At 46.6% G+C, this 15,175-nt stretch overlaps 1 protein-coding gene across 1 annotated transcript in view; it reads left to right on the top strand.

Annotated features, from left to right (window-relative positions):
* The first annotated feature begins 3,866 nt into the window (after positions 1-3,866).
* Positions 3,867-15,175, top strand: part of DCLK3 (doublecortin-like kinase 3) — a 38,144-nt gene continuing 26,835 nt past the window's right edge. The window contains exons 1-2 of the mRNA XM_010835577.1: positions 3,867-3,951; positions 4,575-4,757. Coding sequence (XP_010833879.1) covers positions 3,867-3,951; positions 4,575-4,757 — 268 coding nt within the window. The remainder of the gene's footprint in view (positions 3,952-4,574; positions 4,758-15,175) is intronic.

Genomic DNA, 15,175 nt, shown 5'->3' with positions numbered 1-15,175 from the left:
CAGTGCGGGTCCCGCGGGGGTGCCCGGAGCAACCGCGCAGTGCTTGTACGCGCGTGTATATGCGCGCGCGCGCGTGTGCTTGTGTGTGTGTCCACACCAGCTGCAACTCGCCTCCTCGGGGTTAACGCTATCCCGAGCTGGGTTCCTGTCCCTCGCTGTCCAGAGGGGCCGGCCTGGGAAACGCGGGGACATCCTGCAAGGTGCGGTGGGGCTGCAGGAGAGGGGAGCCGCGAGGGAGCAATCCGGCCTGTATCTGTATTGAGCATCTCGACGTCGCAGGTGCTTTACCTAGAGTTGACCTCATTTCATCCTCTCCACAGACCTATAAGGAAGGTGGATTTATTCCCATTTGTCGGATGAGCAAACGGAGGTTCCCAAGGTCACATGGCTTGATAGCAGCCAAGCTGGGATTTGAACCCAGGTTTCCTGCAGCTCTGTGACCCGTCTAAAGGAAAGGCAGTTCTCCTTAGAAGTAAAGAAACACAGAGAAGAACTAAAGACCGCAGGAGAAAAGGCTCCAGGCAGAGCATTTGGGGCACGAACAGAAAAAAAAAGGAAAGAAAATGAATTCGTGAAATATCCCATCAATGATTTCAAATATAGGACCGCATTTCCACAGCCTTCCCTTGTCTGACTCTGGGGTGAGGTGTTGTGAGACGGGAGAAGGCCGTACAGGGCTGGGCAGAGGTGTCTGGAGACACCTTTTCGGGGTATCTGCCTGCTGGGAGAGGGGAGGGTGAGGAGAAGTTGTGGAGAGAACTCAGTTGTTACTCATTGTCAACAGTTAGTCATCTTTCCATCCCCCTGCACCGCCCCCCACTGTGGATTCCATCTCCTTTACTTTCTGTCTTGTCCAAGATGACAGCTGTCAAGTTGAAGCTGGGTCCTTCCATGTCGATTGTCTTGACATGAGGTGATCCTGTGCCTTGATGGCTGGATTAGGAGCCGTGAACTTAGTCCATTTACTGCTTATAGTGGTGATCTGCAAGCTAGTGTTGAGCTAACACAACGAATGGGGCATTTAGAATAGTAGCCAAGCATTGTGCTTATCTTTAAGGGGCAAGGTGGCAAGAAGCAGGGGCCCTAGCAAGCAAAAAACAAAAAAAAAAAAAAGGAAAAGGCTATTGGGTTTCCCTGGCAGCCCAACTTCAGGAAAACATTTCAGCTTAATATTTGAATTGCTTTGGGCAGTGACAGAAAATGCTTCATGGGAGAAAGAAGAGAGTCAGGAAACAATTCTGAAAGAGGCTCTGTAACTCATTCCATGAAGGTTTGAAAGGTCTTTGAGCCAGGTCCTTTTTGGGTGAGCCAAAAGAAATATGAGAACCCCATGAGGCTGCAGAATAACTGAGTCAGCAGTATCGTGGCCATGCTTTGGGTGAACCTTGGAGAAAGGAATACTGAACCCTGGGCTGTCAGGGACTCTCCACTGTCGCTCAGTGTCCCCTCAGAGCCCTTTCTGCACACTGGGACCCCGGGTGCTTTCATTTCCAGCTGCCAGCTTCTCCTCTTTGTTGGAGGAAGACCCTCTTTGCTGGGGCTTCTGGTATCTGTAGAAATCCACTGTAGAGTGGCATCGCGTTGACCTCCAGGCATCATTGCTGCTCTGGCTTCTCTTTCTGGCTTCACATCTTCACTCCCCTACCAATATTTTTCCTAGGGGTACTTGCTAATGAAACACTTTCCTAGGAAATTCCTATCTCAGGATTTGATGCTAGGGAACCGAGCCAAACATTTCTTGAGTACGACTATATCATGAGCTCTGGGCAGCCTGTGCTAGCCTGCAGAGTGCCTTGGTAAGAATTTTCACAAAGTGCCTCCTGATGGATGGAGCTCTGTGCCTAGGCACTAGTTTAACCAACAGGGAGTCAGAGCCCATTAATCACCTCATCTGGGTGCCTTCGGTGAGTGCCCAAAGGGTGGCATGGTGCTCTGGCATAATGCAAAACAAAATGGAGCATTGCTTCATTGTCCACAGGATCTCACTCTTGCCTTCCCTCAACCCTCTTTTAACCAGTTCGAGGGAAATGTCCCTCCCATGTTTTCCTAAATATTTGAATATTTCAGGCAGGTGTCCTGCTTTTCTCTGGTTACATGTGGAGCTGGGTAAATGTCTTAGCTTCTTTGTTTTTAAAAAAATTTTGTGATGTGCACGCTTTTTAATGTTTTTATTGAATTTATTGTAATATCGCTTCTGTTTTATGTTTTGGTTTTTGGGCCGTGAGGCTTATAGGCTCTTAGCTTCCCGAACAGGGATTGAACCCACACTCCCTGCATTGGAAGGCAAAAATCTCAACCACTGGACCACCAGGGAAGTCCCTTTAGCTTCATTCTGAAGACAATAAAGGGAAAGGAAGGGCTGTCTTGACCAGTGGAATCACAGTACCACAGACTCCAGGGACCGGCTGGTGCCTGACCATGGAGGGTGATGGGTCTCTACCAGCCTGGCTTTCCAGGGGCCTCTGCCTGGATTTGGGTTCCTTGTGAGGGGCTTGGATAGGCTTCACTAGTTGAAGGCTCTTGCCTGATAATGTTTTCTTTCCTTGCATCCAGGGGGCTGTTGTATCTGGTATCCAGAGTTTCCCAGGTTTTTCTGTGGTGGCCTCCTATGAATGTCTAAATCTGGCCCATCTGTCAGTTACACAGAGCCCCTTTTGAAGATGCATATGTTGGGGAGTTCTTTGGGAAGGATGTTTTTAACTTCCTGGTAATGTAGGTCAGAAGAGGGAAATACAGGGAGAGTGGAAGTATGGGGAAGCAGACATCTGTCCTGGGAGTCAGGGAGTTCAGGTCCATTCCCAGAGGTCTGAGGCTTCCTGGTGACCTGGTGCAAGGCATTGGACTTCTCTGGGAACCTCGGAGTCTTCACCTTCTTAGCTTAATAGTCATTGTCCAGCCATCCTCAAAAGGTTGTCTGATGATCAAGGAGAAAATATTTTTATTGATTCATCAACAATTATTGACCAAGCCCATAAAATCATTGCCCAGGGAGAGCTGGCAGTGTCTTGGGGAGAGTGGTATATGTAGAGGCGTAGTGGTGTCAGAGGTGATGGGTACGGCTGGGTGAAGGGAAATGGAGATCTCTGGAAGGCTGGAAGATCTGGAAGGCTGTTCCTGAATGGCAGGGTGTCATGCAGTGTGTGGTGATGGGGATTACAATTCTTGAGTCCAAGAGAGTTGCCTTCAAACCCTGACTCTGACTCTTCAGAGCTGTGTGATGATGGGCAAAGTACTCAACCACTCAGAACCTCAGTTTCCTCATCAGTAAAATGGACGTGAGTGAATTGTTCTGAGAATTCAGTGATATAAAACACTTCACAGATATCATTATGATGAGAAAGTGTTGTGTTTTTTAGTGAATTCTTTTTCATCTTTCAGTCTTATTGTGATATAATTGCATACATCAGTATATAAAAGTATGGTTATTAAAGTTACCTGTCAGGATGGAGAGATTCTGTTTGGGTACCTTGGGTCAGTGCCTCTCAAATGTTGAAAGTATATGAATCAGCTGGGATCTTGCTAAAATGTGGGTTTTGACCCAGGTGTCTGGGGTCTGGTTCCACTTTTCTCACTAGCTACTCAGTTCTTATTTTAAAAAAATTATTTATTTATTTATTTGGCTTCCCTGGGTTATGGCACACAGGATCTTCGATCTTCACTGTGGCATGTGGCATCTAGTTCCCTGAACCCGGGCCCCTGCACTGGGAGCTCAGAGTCTTAGCCACTGGACCACCAGGGAAATCCCATCCCTTGGTTCTTAAGTGTGGACCACACTTTGAGTAACAAAGCCTAGGCTAAGGCCTGCCAGGTAAAGTCTGAGTCCTTAGTGGGGGCTGAAGAGCACTGAGTTTGCAGAGATGATGAGGATGGCTCAGGCTTCTCAGAACCCCGCGTGTCTGGTCTGGAACTGGGGCAGAGACGCCTGGGACTTCCTGGAGCTTTTGCTGTTCGGTAAAGTGTTTTCTCTGGGGGGTGATGGATCTCAACTCAGTTTCCTTGCAGTACCTTAGGACAAGTCCTCTGGAGGAAGCTTTTCCTGGCCAAATTGCCGAATGCTGCCTACTTCTGCTGCGTGGTGGTCTTGACAGTGTGGAGATGAATAAGCCACTGATCTTGCAACAGTATGTTTGGGGGTAGGGTGGGGACAGGCATGTAAACATGTAATTATCACATGGCAAGAAAGCATTCTGTAGAGTTCATGGGTAATGCGGGACAGAAGGTTGGAGAAGGGAGGAAAATGTCCTGGTGGTAATTATATCTGAACTAGCTTTTGAAGGATGAATCGAATGGCAGGATGAGGAGGAGGACAGAAGAGTGTGGGGAATGGCATTCTAGGATTAAGTAACAGGATGAGCAAAGGTAAGATGCCAAGAAGCAGTTTGGTGTGTTCAGGTCATTGAACTAAAAGTTCTTTGCAGCCTGGACCATGATGGGAAGGGCTTGTTCAGGGAGGTGGATGCCCATTCGTGAGGTCAGGATAAGCTAAGCTCTGCTGCAGTAACAGATCAAATTCATCCCCTCGTAGCTTCACCCAACAACGGTTACTTCTCACTCGCACTGTGTGTTCTTCGTAGGTCAGTGGAAGGCCAGGTTGACAGAGTTCCCCTCTTGCTGCCACACCATTGGGAAAAATTGTCCGCTGTGTGGTCGCCAGTGCTGGATGAGATCACAGGAGGGTTGCTCTCTGGCTCTTCCGTGCTTCAGCCTGGAGCTGATGCATCGCTGCTTGTGTTGCAGCCCATTGGCCAGAACCAATGGTGAGAGGGGTGGGAAATGATGAGGGGTGTGTGGATGGGAAGGTCAGAGAATGTCACTGTCTCTCCCACATATGCTGTGTTTTGTAACTTAAAGCCTCATTCTGAGGGCCTGAGTTTCTCAAATGCGAGTAATATGTGAATTTATTTAAAGGAGGAAAAATGCTAGAGAGTCTAGTGGTGGCTAAAATTATTTTTATTACAGTGCAATTCAAATATGTGATAGCCTTAAATATGTCTAAACTTTTCATATTTAGAGCTTCCTTGTGACCGTAAAACCAAAACAAATGTATGAATAAAATATCAACACAGCTGCAAATTGGATAAATTCAGATTAAGTCCATGAATTTAATGTGATGGATTAAAACTAAAACTAAAACTAAATCACTGTTTCTGGGTGATTTTTCAGGTTCTTATGAGTTTGGGATGCTGTGTGCTGTGCCACACACGTCATGTGATGGCTCACTTCTCAGTTTCCTTTGTCTGATTTAAGTCTGATTTGTTGTTTTCTCACTAGCCTGTGACAATTAAAATAATATTAAAATAATAATTCTATTTCTTGTGACCAGCTACATCATAAATGCCAGAATACACAGAGTGGAATTATGTGGTAGCACTTGGTCATAACATCCTCATTCAGATGACCCAGAATATGTTTCTGTTGATTTTCTAGTAATAATCTTTAAAAAGAGGATCATTCAAGTGAAAGCACAAAGTTAAATAAAAAATACTTTTGGAAAATTGTGAACCCCCTAGAGTATATCTGAGGATTCCCCAGAATTCGAGAAACAGGTGGAAACCCACTGGAGTTGTTCAGCTGAAGCAGGAGAGAGATGACCCACTTTATGATTCAGAGACATCACTTTGTCCATGGGTGTGGGAGGGGACAGGTAGGAAGAAAGGTCAGAGACAGATGGTTCAGGTCCCATGTTATGGGGCGGGGGAGAGGGTGCATGTAGGTAGCAAGTAGTTAAGGGAGTGGAGAGGAGGCATCAGATTTGAGAGACATTTAGGAAGTGGAGTTCCTAGGACTTGGATATTGACCAAATGTGGACGGTGAAGGAAAGGATTGGGAGGAGCTGACTCTTGGTTGTGGGGGTCAGAGAATGGGGGAAGCTGAGGGTGCCTCTGTCCCAGGAGAGGACCATATGCATCCACGGGAGGAGCAGAAGAGCTTTAGGGCAGACTGTGTCCAGCCACATCCATCACCCCACTTTTTCTAATTAACCAAAGCCCTCCTGAACCAGTTTCTGAGAAGCTCTCGCATCTTGCAGTGTCCTTTTCTCCCTCTCCAGGATGTTTCATTAGTGTTCATTTGGAGGTTCCGAGTTAACCCATCTCTTGTGCCTGCCACTTCTGACCCGTTGGAGAAGGTCAGAATCTGCCAGGATCTGGTAACATTTTGCCTAACTAAACACACGTTTTTTTGTCTTCTATATGTTGGAGGAAAGTGATAATCGTTTGAGAAAACTGGGGATGGTTTTGAGATTGAAGCTGTCATCCCATATCACGTGAGCTTGGTGATCTGCCTTCAGTTTTGAAGAGCACCAACGATTCACTTTCTGCTCTGTGTTTTTGGACTGCTGCTGCTGCTGCTGCTGCTGCTAAGTCGCTTCAGTCGTGTCCGACTCTGTGCGACCCCATAGATGGCAGCCCACCAGGCTCCCCCATCCCTGGGATTCTCCAGGCAAGAACGCTGGAGTGGGTTGCCATTTCCTTCTGTTTTTGGACAGAGAAGCTCAAAAAATTCTCTGAGGAGGGAGCAAGCATGGTGCTGGTTAAATGGTCTCTAGGTAATTATGCAATGAGAAGGATGGAAACTGCATTTTGCAGCAGAGGAGGGCAGAGAACATGAGGCCACCCAAACACACATGTGAAAAAGGTCACAAAAAAAATCTCTGGTGGCTAGAGTGAAATCTTGTATTAATGAAAGTTTTTGGCATTAATGAATTAATTTATTTTAAAAGTTGGCTTTATATGTTTTTAAATTTATTATGTTGGCTGCGCTGGGTCTTCACTGAGCGGGAACCTGCTCTAGTTGCAGTGAGCTGGGGCTACTCTGGTTGTGGAGTGAGGGCTTCTCACTGCGGTGGCTTCTCTCGTGCAGGGCACGGGCTCTTGGACTCGTGGACTCAGTAGCTGCGGCTCGAGGGCTCTAGAGATCGGGCTCAGTCGCTGTGGCACGTGGGCTCATTTGTCCCATGGCATGTGGGATCTTCCCAGACCCGGGATCGGACCCCTGTCTCCTGCATTGGCAGGCAGATTCTTAATCACTAGACGACCAGGGAAGTCTCACATTAAGTCATTTGAAAGGTAACTTGGTATTTCCCTTTGGTATCAATTATTAACCTAACCATCAACAAGAGCAAAAAGCTGCCGAAAGTAGCATCCACCCTGTCTGTCCTCACGCCTGACAAATTTCCACTTGTCTCTTGGTCTCTACATAGGCGTCACCTTCATGGCAGCACCTCCCAGGGCCTCCAGGGAGACATGCAGGCTTCCCTTGCTGGTTTTCTTTGGAATCTGTGGTCAGTGGTTTGTAAGCTAGTCCTTACTGGTCAGCCTCAGAGACCACATACTACACGCAAACAGGCTTGGAATCCTCCGGAACTGGTGGGGTATTTTTCCTAACAGCCATCTCCACACCCACAAGCTAGTCCAGGGCATCTTCAGGAAGCATCTTTGCACCTCAGGGCTGATTTAGGGAGCAGATCTCCCAGCAATAATAGCCTTGGTTTTAGAAGTGTCTTTCCAGGAGTGAACTGGATGAAGCTGGTCGTTCAGTTTCGTTCAGATGCTCTGTAGGTGTCAGATTGGCTGAAGAATCCTCTGGAGCTTGGGTCTTTACATCTGTGGCAGAGACAGTTGGTGCTCTCCAGATATCTACATCTTCCCTTCTTTAGCAGATGCTGTGAGTCCCCCACAGTGGATGAGATGGTTGCATGGCACCGCCTCAGCCCCTGTCCTGACGCTTTGCCTGCAATGCACTGTAGCCCCGTTGGAAGGCTTTCCCTGGCTGCAAGGGGCATGGTTGGCCCGGAAGTGCTGGGAGGTTAGTGCTCCTGGGAGCAGCCCTGAACCACTGATGGGGGCGACGGGTAGACACATACCACAGTTCCCTGTCCCCCTGGTGGGCCAACCCTTGGACGTCCTCTGCCTGTTCTCCCCAGAGGTTTCCAGCAGGGCTGAGGCCAGGTTGCCCACAGCAGTGACCTGCTCGTTCATGTTTGTCTACTGCCTCGTTTCTCCTGCCTCCTCCAGTATGTCCCAGGCTCACCTCCCCTGGTCAACCCAAAGCCTTCCCCCAGGCTCTGCTTTAGGTAGAGTCCCACCCAAGTCGAAGTCTGCTTTGAGGACAGTCCACCCCAACACCCTTTGGGTTGCTTGGGTGGGTGGAAGTGCTGTGTGTCACTTCTCATGAGAGTGACTAAGAGTCAGGGTACTAGCACGGTGTCTCTCCCACCACGGCAGCAACCTGGGAGGATCTGAGATGGAGGAACGTGCTCAGTCCAGTGGGATTTCACAGGGGCAAAAAGCTTGTATTATGGTAGTCACTGAGCTTCTTGGCATTGACCGGTTGAGGCACCTCGCTACTGGATACCCAGCATTGGCCCTGTCCCTGTGGGTAGGGTGGCATCACTAAAGTTCTTTACATAAGAACTCTTGGGATCTTTTACCTGTGATCATCTTTAATGTTTCTGTTTTCCAAACTTGTTCTCTCTTCAGTGGCTTGAAGAGATGGTACTTAATGTTTAAGTACTTAAATACTAAGATGGTACTTAATATTAAAGTACCATTTATTTGTTTTTCTATGACTTGTAATTAATTCACCTTGAATTTATTTTGGTACATGCTTGTCAAATAAAAATCCAAGTGCATTGCATTTCCAGATTATTATCCAGTTGTTCCAGTATTGAATAAAAATCCTTCCCTTCTCAATTACTTTGTAATGATCCTTTATTATACATTAAATTCTCATGTGAGGTAGTATCTATTTTGGGGCTACAGTTTTCTTTTTTGTGAAATTCAGCTCTTTTTGTGTAAGTACCAAGGCATTGTAATTATAGCTCTATAATATATTTTACTATCCTCATTACTCATTTCCCTCTTGTCTGTCTTTAAAAATTGCATTAGTGCTTAAATGGCATCAAACCTACAAATCCCAATTGAAAAGAACTGATATGTTTAACCTATTAGGACTTCACGTTCTGGAACCATTATTTAAACGGATATCCTATTTCTTCTCTCCGTTTTGTGATTTTTCTTATGGGCTTCCCTGATGGCTCAGTTGGTAAAGAATCTGCCTGCAATGCAGGAGACAACTCTGGTTCGATTCCTGGGTTGGGAAGATCCCCTGGAGAAGGGATAGGCTACCCATTCCAGTATTTTTGGGCTTCTCTGGTGACTCAGATGGTAAAGCATCTGCCTACAATGCAGGAGACCTGGGTTTGATCCCTGGGTTGGGAAGATCCCCTGGAGAAAGAAATGGCAACCCACTCCAGTATGCTTGCCTGGAAAATCCCATGGACCAAGGAGCCTGGTAGGCTACAGTCCATGGAGTCACAAAGAGTCCGACCGCCTAACACTTATGTTGATCATATGTATTTTTCATTCCTAGGAATTGTATGTATGTTAACATTATGTATGTTCTTAGTTTAAAATTGTATTTTCCAACTGATTGTTGTTGTTATATAGGAAAACAATATAATATATGTAATTTTAAAATGTTGGCCTTATAGTTGACCACTAGCTAATTGTATTTTGAAGTGAAAAACACAAAGCTTTCATTAGATTCCCTGTGCCCTAATTGCCTTTCCAAGTGGCTCTGAATAAACAAATGGATATATGCTAGCATTGAAATGAACTCAAGGAACTTCCCTTGAGCAGTCCAGTGGTTAGGACTCCACGGGTTGGATCCCTGGTTGGGGGACTAAGATCCCACATACTGCAAGGTGTGGTCAAAAAAAATAAATAAATAAAGGGAGCGAAGGAGGGATAGAGAGAAAAGGTATACAAAGGAACCGGGCATTTGGTAGGAATCATTGGAGCCTACCCACAGTCTAAGCGCAGAGTTACAGATGCTGTGAGACAAACAGCGTGGGGTCACTGTGTTTTCTCTTTGAGACAGCATCTCTCCAGAATTTGAAACTCGCTTGTAGGTGTCTCTGACTGGTCCTAGACATCAGTAGCTCCAACATCACAGTCTTCCCTTTGACGACTGCCCCTTGTTGGTAATGACATGTTTGTATTTTGAGTCTGGATAATAAAAGACGCCATCAGAGGCCACTGGCAGTGGCAAACAAGACAGAACTGACAGGTCAGACTGGTTAAAGTAAAACAAAATAGAAGGAGTCCTTTTATTTTATGTACTGTGTTTGAGTTAAGAAAACCAAAATCATGGAAATGTTAATTTAAAAAGGAAAAAGGAACTAGATGGAAGCTCCTTTTTCTTTGTAGAACTTGGAGTCAAGCGATGCCCAGGGGTGGCAGACCTCCCCAGTAAACTCATTATGAGGAAGTGCCCAAGTGCAAAGTTATGTGTACTGTGCTGCGGCTTTTAGAACCTCTACTGCTTTCTCTTTAATGCCACTAATATTAAATTCAGAATTCCCAGGTGTTGCTCATTTTCTACAAGAACAGTATAACTGAGGAGGTTTGCTGGGGTTTTTGTTTGTGTTTTTTTTATTATGGTTTGCTGGTTTCAAAGACTGTCTTTGCCAAAGCAGTCCTGTAGCGTGAAAAGAAAACCAGGAATCCACACTTGGATTAAGGAGAAACGGGGGATAAGTAAAAAGTCGGAGACCCAGTGGAAAGACCCCTGCGGGTTCTGTGTTCTCGGGAAGGTTTGTCAGTTATTGGCTTTTTTTCCAGTTGCTTTGTCTATAGGACGGAGCAAAGACACTGGCGGCTGCCTGGTGCTGTAAGTTTCCTGTGCTTTTTTCATCAGAGGACAAAGTGGGTGTCCTTGCTAAGGGGTTTTTCTAGAAAGGCAAGTGGAGTGTTTGTGTCGAGGTGGGGAAGGGTGGGTTCGGAGGCAGACTGGGCCTCTTTTGTCTCAGCTTGTTCCCTGTGGTCATACACACAATGTGTGGGTGTCAAGTGCTCTTAAGTGAGGATGTTAACGGAGGAAAAACACATGCATGGTGGATTTTTATCCTCATTGCCTTTTGTTTTTAATGAAACGCACGAGAAGGAATGCCTTCTACTTAGGAATTTGGAAAAATGCCACCAAACGCAAAGCGCTTAGTGCTCATTCTTATTCTCGGGATTGCCCTGGTGGTCCAGTGGTGAGGACTCCACACTTCCACTGCAGAGGCTGAGGGTTCAATCCAGGTCGGGGAGCTAAGATCCCACATGCCTTGCAGTGTGGTTCTATCCTCTAAAATAACCAAATGTAAAGAGCTCTCATAATTTGGGGCAGTGGTGGGGGTCTGTGTTCCCTGGATGCGGACCCTGAGGTAGGGATTCCTGTGTGGGTGACTTTGGCGGGAGGGCTGACAGGAGAAGGAGGTGGGGGAATAAGATGAGCAAGGGATGCAGCTAAGCAAGGATGTGGTCTCAGCTGGGAGTGATGGGGCTTGCAGGGCCTCAAGGAGCTGGTCTCCCTGTGGGGTAAGGGCCCTGTCTTTGTACCCTTCCCGTCCCCATCAATCAGAAGAGCTGGCAGCTGCAGCCTGGTAAGGGCGTCTGAGTGGGCACTTGCAGCATCCGTGACTGAGGAGCTGTCAGTAGGTTTGGGGGCAGAAACAGATAAAAAAAATTCTGAGTACAGGATTGCCTTAATCACCCGGGCCATTCTGAGAATTGTGAACTTGACTGCGAGGCTGTTTTCCTAAAAATGACTATGGAGTTGTTAGGTTCATTCCTGCAATACCTGTTTATGGACAGTCTGCCACAAGCTTGCCATCAGGGCTGGGTGTTTGGACTCTTGCCAGGCAAGGCCCTTTTACTTAATAGGCTTCATCCCTGCAAATCACGTATTTTTGGGCAAGTGTCAAGAGACGGCATTACAAGGGATCCTGAAGAAGCTTAACCCCAAATGGAGAAGCCAGAGCCGCCAAGGTTTACCCCTGTTAAGGCTTGGAAGGAAGCAGCCTTTGTGAAAAGTATTTGTAAATGATGCTCTCAAAAGGCCTAGATGTAGCAGTGGGGCTGTTTGAGGGAACCATGTAAGTTTCTACTCACTGAGATTGGCATTTTTACATATATATTTGTTTATCTGGCTGCATCGGATCTTAGTTGTGACCTGTAGAATCTTCGTCTTGGTCATGGCACGCAGGATCTTTAGTTGCGACATGCCAGCTCTTGGTTGCAGTCTGCGGGCTCTCGTTCCCCAGTCAGGGCGCAGGGCAAACACGGGCCCCCTGCATTGGGAACCCAGAGTCTTAGCCACTGGACCAGCAGGGAAGTCCCGAGATGGTCTTCTTAGTAGGAGAGCTGTTGCCTTGGTGCCGCCGTTGTCAATCTGATCTAACTACGAGGTACTGAGTGCTTCCTCTGTGTAGGTGACCTCCTGCCTGTCCTCTTGTTACCATCTTTACCTTCCGTCTCCTGGGAGGCGGGGCTGGTGCTGGCCGTGCAGATTCCCCTGGCAGTGAGCAACACCTCTGCCAGCAGAGGTGCAGTTGAGGACCCTGTGGCTCTGATACTCAGGTTGGGTATTGGGCTGGAGCTTTATAGTATCAAATACTTATTGGATGCAGTCAGAGTCCTTGCACTGTGACTTCCCTACTTTCCAATGAGAGGAAAACCAAGTCCAGTTTTAATTTCCTAAAGGAAGAAAAGGTTACACCTTAATCTGCTTTCCCCCAGCATCACTCTTCTTTGTTTAGAATCTTAATTCATTTTGGGGAGTTGTTGTTTTTTTGTTTTTTGGTTTTTTTAGCTCATCCTGTCTACAGGGATCAAGGACGAGCTCACTTGTTTATTGCCAGCTGCAGGAACACTGGGTGACCTTATTTTGCCCAATTGGGATGTTGGCTGGCTTAATAATTGGAGCAGAGTTAAACTGAGGCTGCTCTGCTTAGGCATTGTTGCCTGTTGATGAGTCTGAGTCCGGCTTTGTTTCCTCTGGCTAATCCCATGAGTTTTGCTTTATTCCATGGTTACAAATGACTCCCCCAAACCTGTCTGAACTGTTGCTCAGAAAGATTCAGGGTCTGTTTCAGTTCTTAGTAGCTGGCTGTGTGGCTTGGGCTAATTGCTTAACCTCTCTGGTCTACAGTCATATCTAAAAATTGAGGGTGTTGGACTATTAGCCCTTTTAATTCTGATACCCACAGATTTTTCACTGACATGGCCTTTGCCTTCAACACGTGGTCCTTCTTAAGATCCTTCTTTGTATCTTTCTTAGATTGATCCATGACATTGCTTTTGTTTACAAAAGATGAATATTTCCATATAAGCAATTTCTGAGAATTTTTTACCAGTAAATCCAACCCATCATGTAATGACCATACCTTAAATATTTATATAAAGTTCTTCCTCAGTCTGGTGTATCTAAACCTCAGGTAGGGACTTCCCTGGCAGTCCAGTGGTTAAGACTCCAAGAATCCAATGTAGGGGACGTGGATTTGATCTTTACTCAAGGAACTAAGATCCCCAATGCAGTGCAGCACAGCCAAGAAAAATAAAATAAACCTCAGGTAAATAGCACAGTGGAACTACTTAGGGTATTTATTTCTTCTTGAGTTAACTTTGGTAACATGTCTCTTTCAGGGAATCCACCCATTTAGTTAAGCTGTCTTATTTATTGGCTCAAAATTATTCATCATATTCCTTTATTATTATTTTACATAAGCAGCCCCAGTGTTTTTCAAATGTCTCGTTTCTCCTATACATGAATGAAAACTATATATATTTTTGGAACATTTTCTCTTGAATTGTTTTACTTGCTTGCCATTTAATTATACGTTGCACATGGAGGTTGTCTTACAGAGAAATCAAAATCATTTAAAAACCACTTTCTAAGAATCCACAAGCTCTTTGCTTCCTCTGTGCTTAAAGCAATGGCAGGTCTTTTGTTTTTGTGTTTTGGGCTGTGCCATGCAAATTGTGGGGCCTTAGTTTCCCCACCAGGGATTGAACCATTGCCCTTGGCAGTGAAAGCACAGAGTTCTAACCAGTGGACCACCAGAGCATTCCCAATAACGGATAGTGGAGGTCTGTGCCTGCCCCTCAGATATGCGTCTGATGAGGGATGAGAGTCTACAGGGAGGTGCTGGTGGATGGTACAGATATACCAAGTGTCTTTACATCACTCTGAGATCCGTCCAACCAGAGCACAGAGATGCAGAAATGAGTAAGCTAGGCTCATCTCTCTAGAAAAAAGACAGTGGAGGAATTGCTTTTAGAATGATTGCCACAGGGACTTCCCTGATAGTCTAGTAGTTAAGACTCTGTGCTTCCAATGCAGGGGGTGCAGGTTCTATCCCCGGTCAGGAACTAAGATCCTACACGCCATGGAGTGTGGCAAAAATAAAGAATGGTTGCTGCGCCTCACCTATAGGGATAGAGCGTGGTAAAGCTCTGTCTAGCCCAGTGTTTGAATGTTGTTCTGACACAGGTGGGTAGAGACCAGTGGGCCGGTGAAGGCTCTGTGGTGTGATAACCAGACAGAAGAAGGAAAATACAAAGTCTGGGAGGATCAAGTCAGCTGGAGACAGGTCCCAAGGTGGGATGTAGTTTAGTGCTCCCTTTCCAAATAAACACACCCCCTTGAACCGCCTTGAACAGTCCCGAGAGAAGCAAAACATCAGCCCCAGTCAAGGTTATTGTGAATCTCTGAGCTCCAACAAGTCAGGATTAAAAATCTAGGTCATAGGAAACCACAGCCCAGCCTGGGAGCTGTGCCCTCTTGTAATTTTACTGAGTGAGCAGTGATACCCCAGATGTGGGTGAGCTGGGGAGTGTTGGAAGAAACATTAAACCCAGGGGTCAGCCTGAAAGAGAAGCTATCCTCAGCGGAAGCGTCGGTCAAAGCCAACTGGCATTGGATATCAGAGAAGGACCGATGTGAAGGACAATGGTGGGACACAGAGCAGTGGGCAAAAAGAGGAGCCTGAAGGCTTCGTGCGATGGAACGAGCAGAGGCGGGAGAAGCGTTCATCTGGACAAACCGCGGGTGGAGAGAAGGTTATCTGTCGTGGTTACTGAGATATCTGAAGCTCACCAGCCTGGGACCAAACGAGGTCGTGTTAATATTAATGCCCAGCATGGGGTCCCAGTGGCCCCGCCTGTTCTCACAGGACCTCAGTGGGTATCCTCAGGGTCCCCCCTGGGGAGGATGTCACCTCATCCTCAGGGGCACCAGGATGAGCATCCTCAGGATGCTCAGATGCATCAGGGCTCCCGTTCTTCCTCCATTCGTGATTCACTCCTCACTACCCTCTGCTTTGCTGTCCCCTGGCTGCCAGGGTGTT

This window comes from Bison bison, unplaced genomic scaffold (assembly GCF_000754665.1).
Source record: "Bison bison bison isolate TAMUID 2011002044 unplaced genomic scaffold, Bison_UMD1.0 scf7180017864043, whole genome shotgun sequence".
NCBI classification, from domain to species: Eukaryota; Metazoa; Chordata; class Mammalia; order Artiodactyla; family Bovidae; genus Bison; species Bison bison.
Note: the sequence above shows the minus strand (reverse complement) of the source record. Positions and strands in the feature narration are given on the sequence as shown.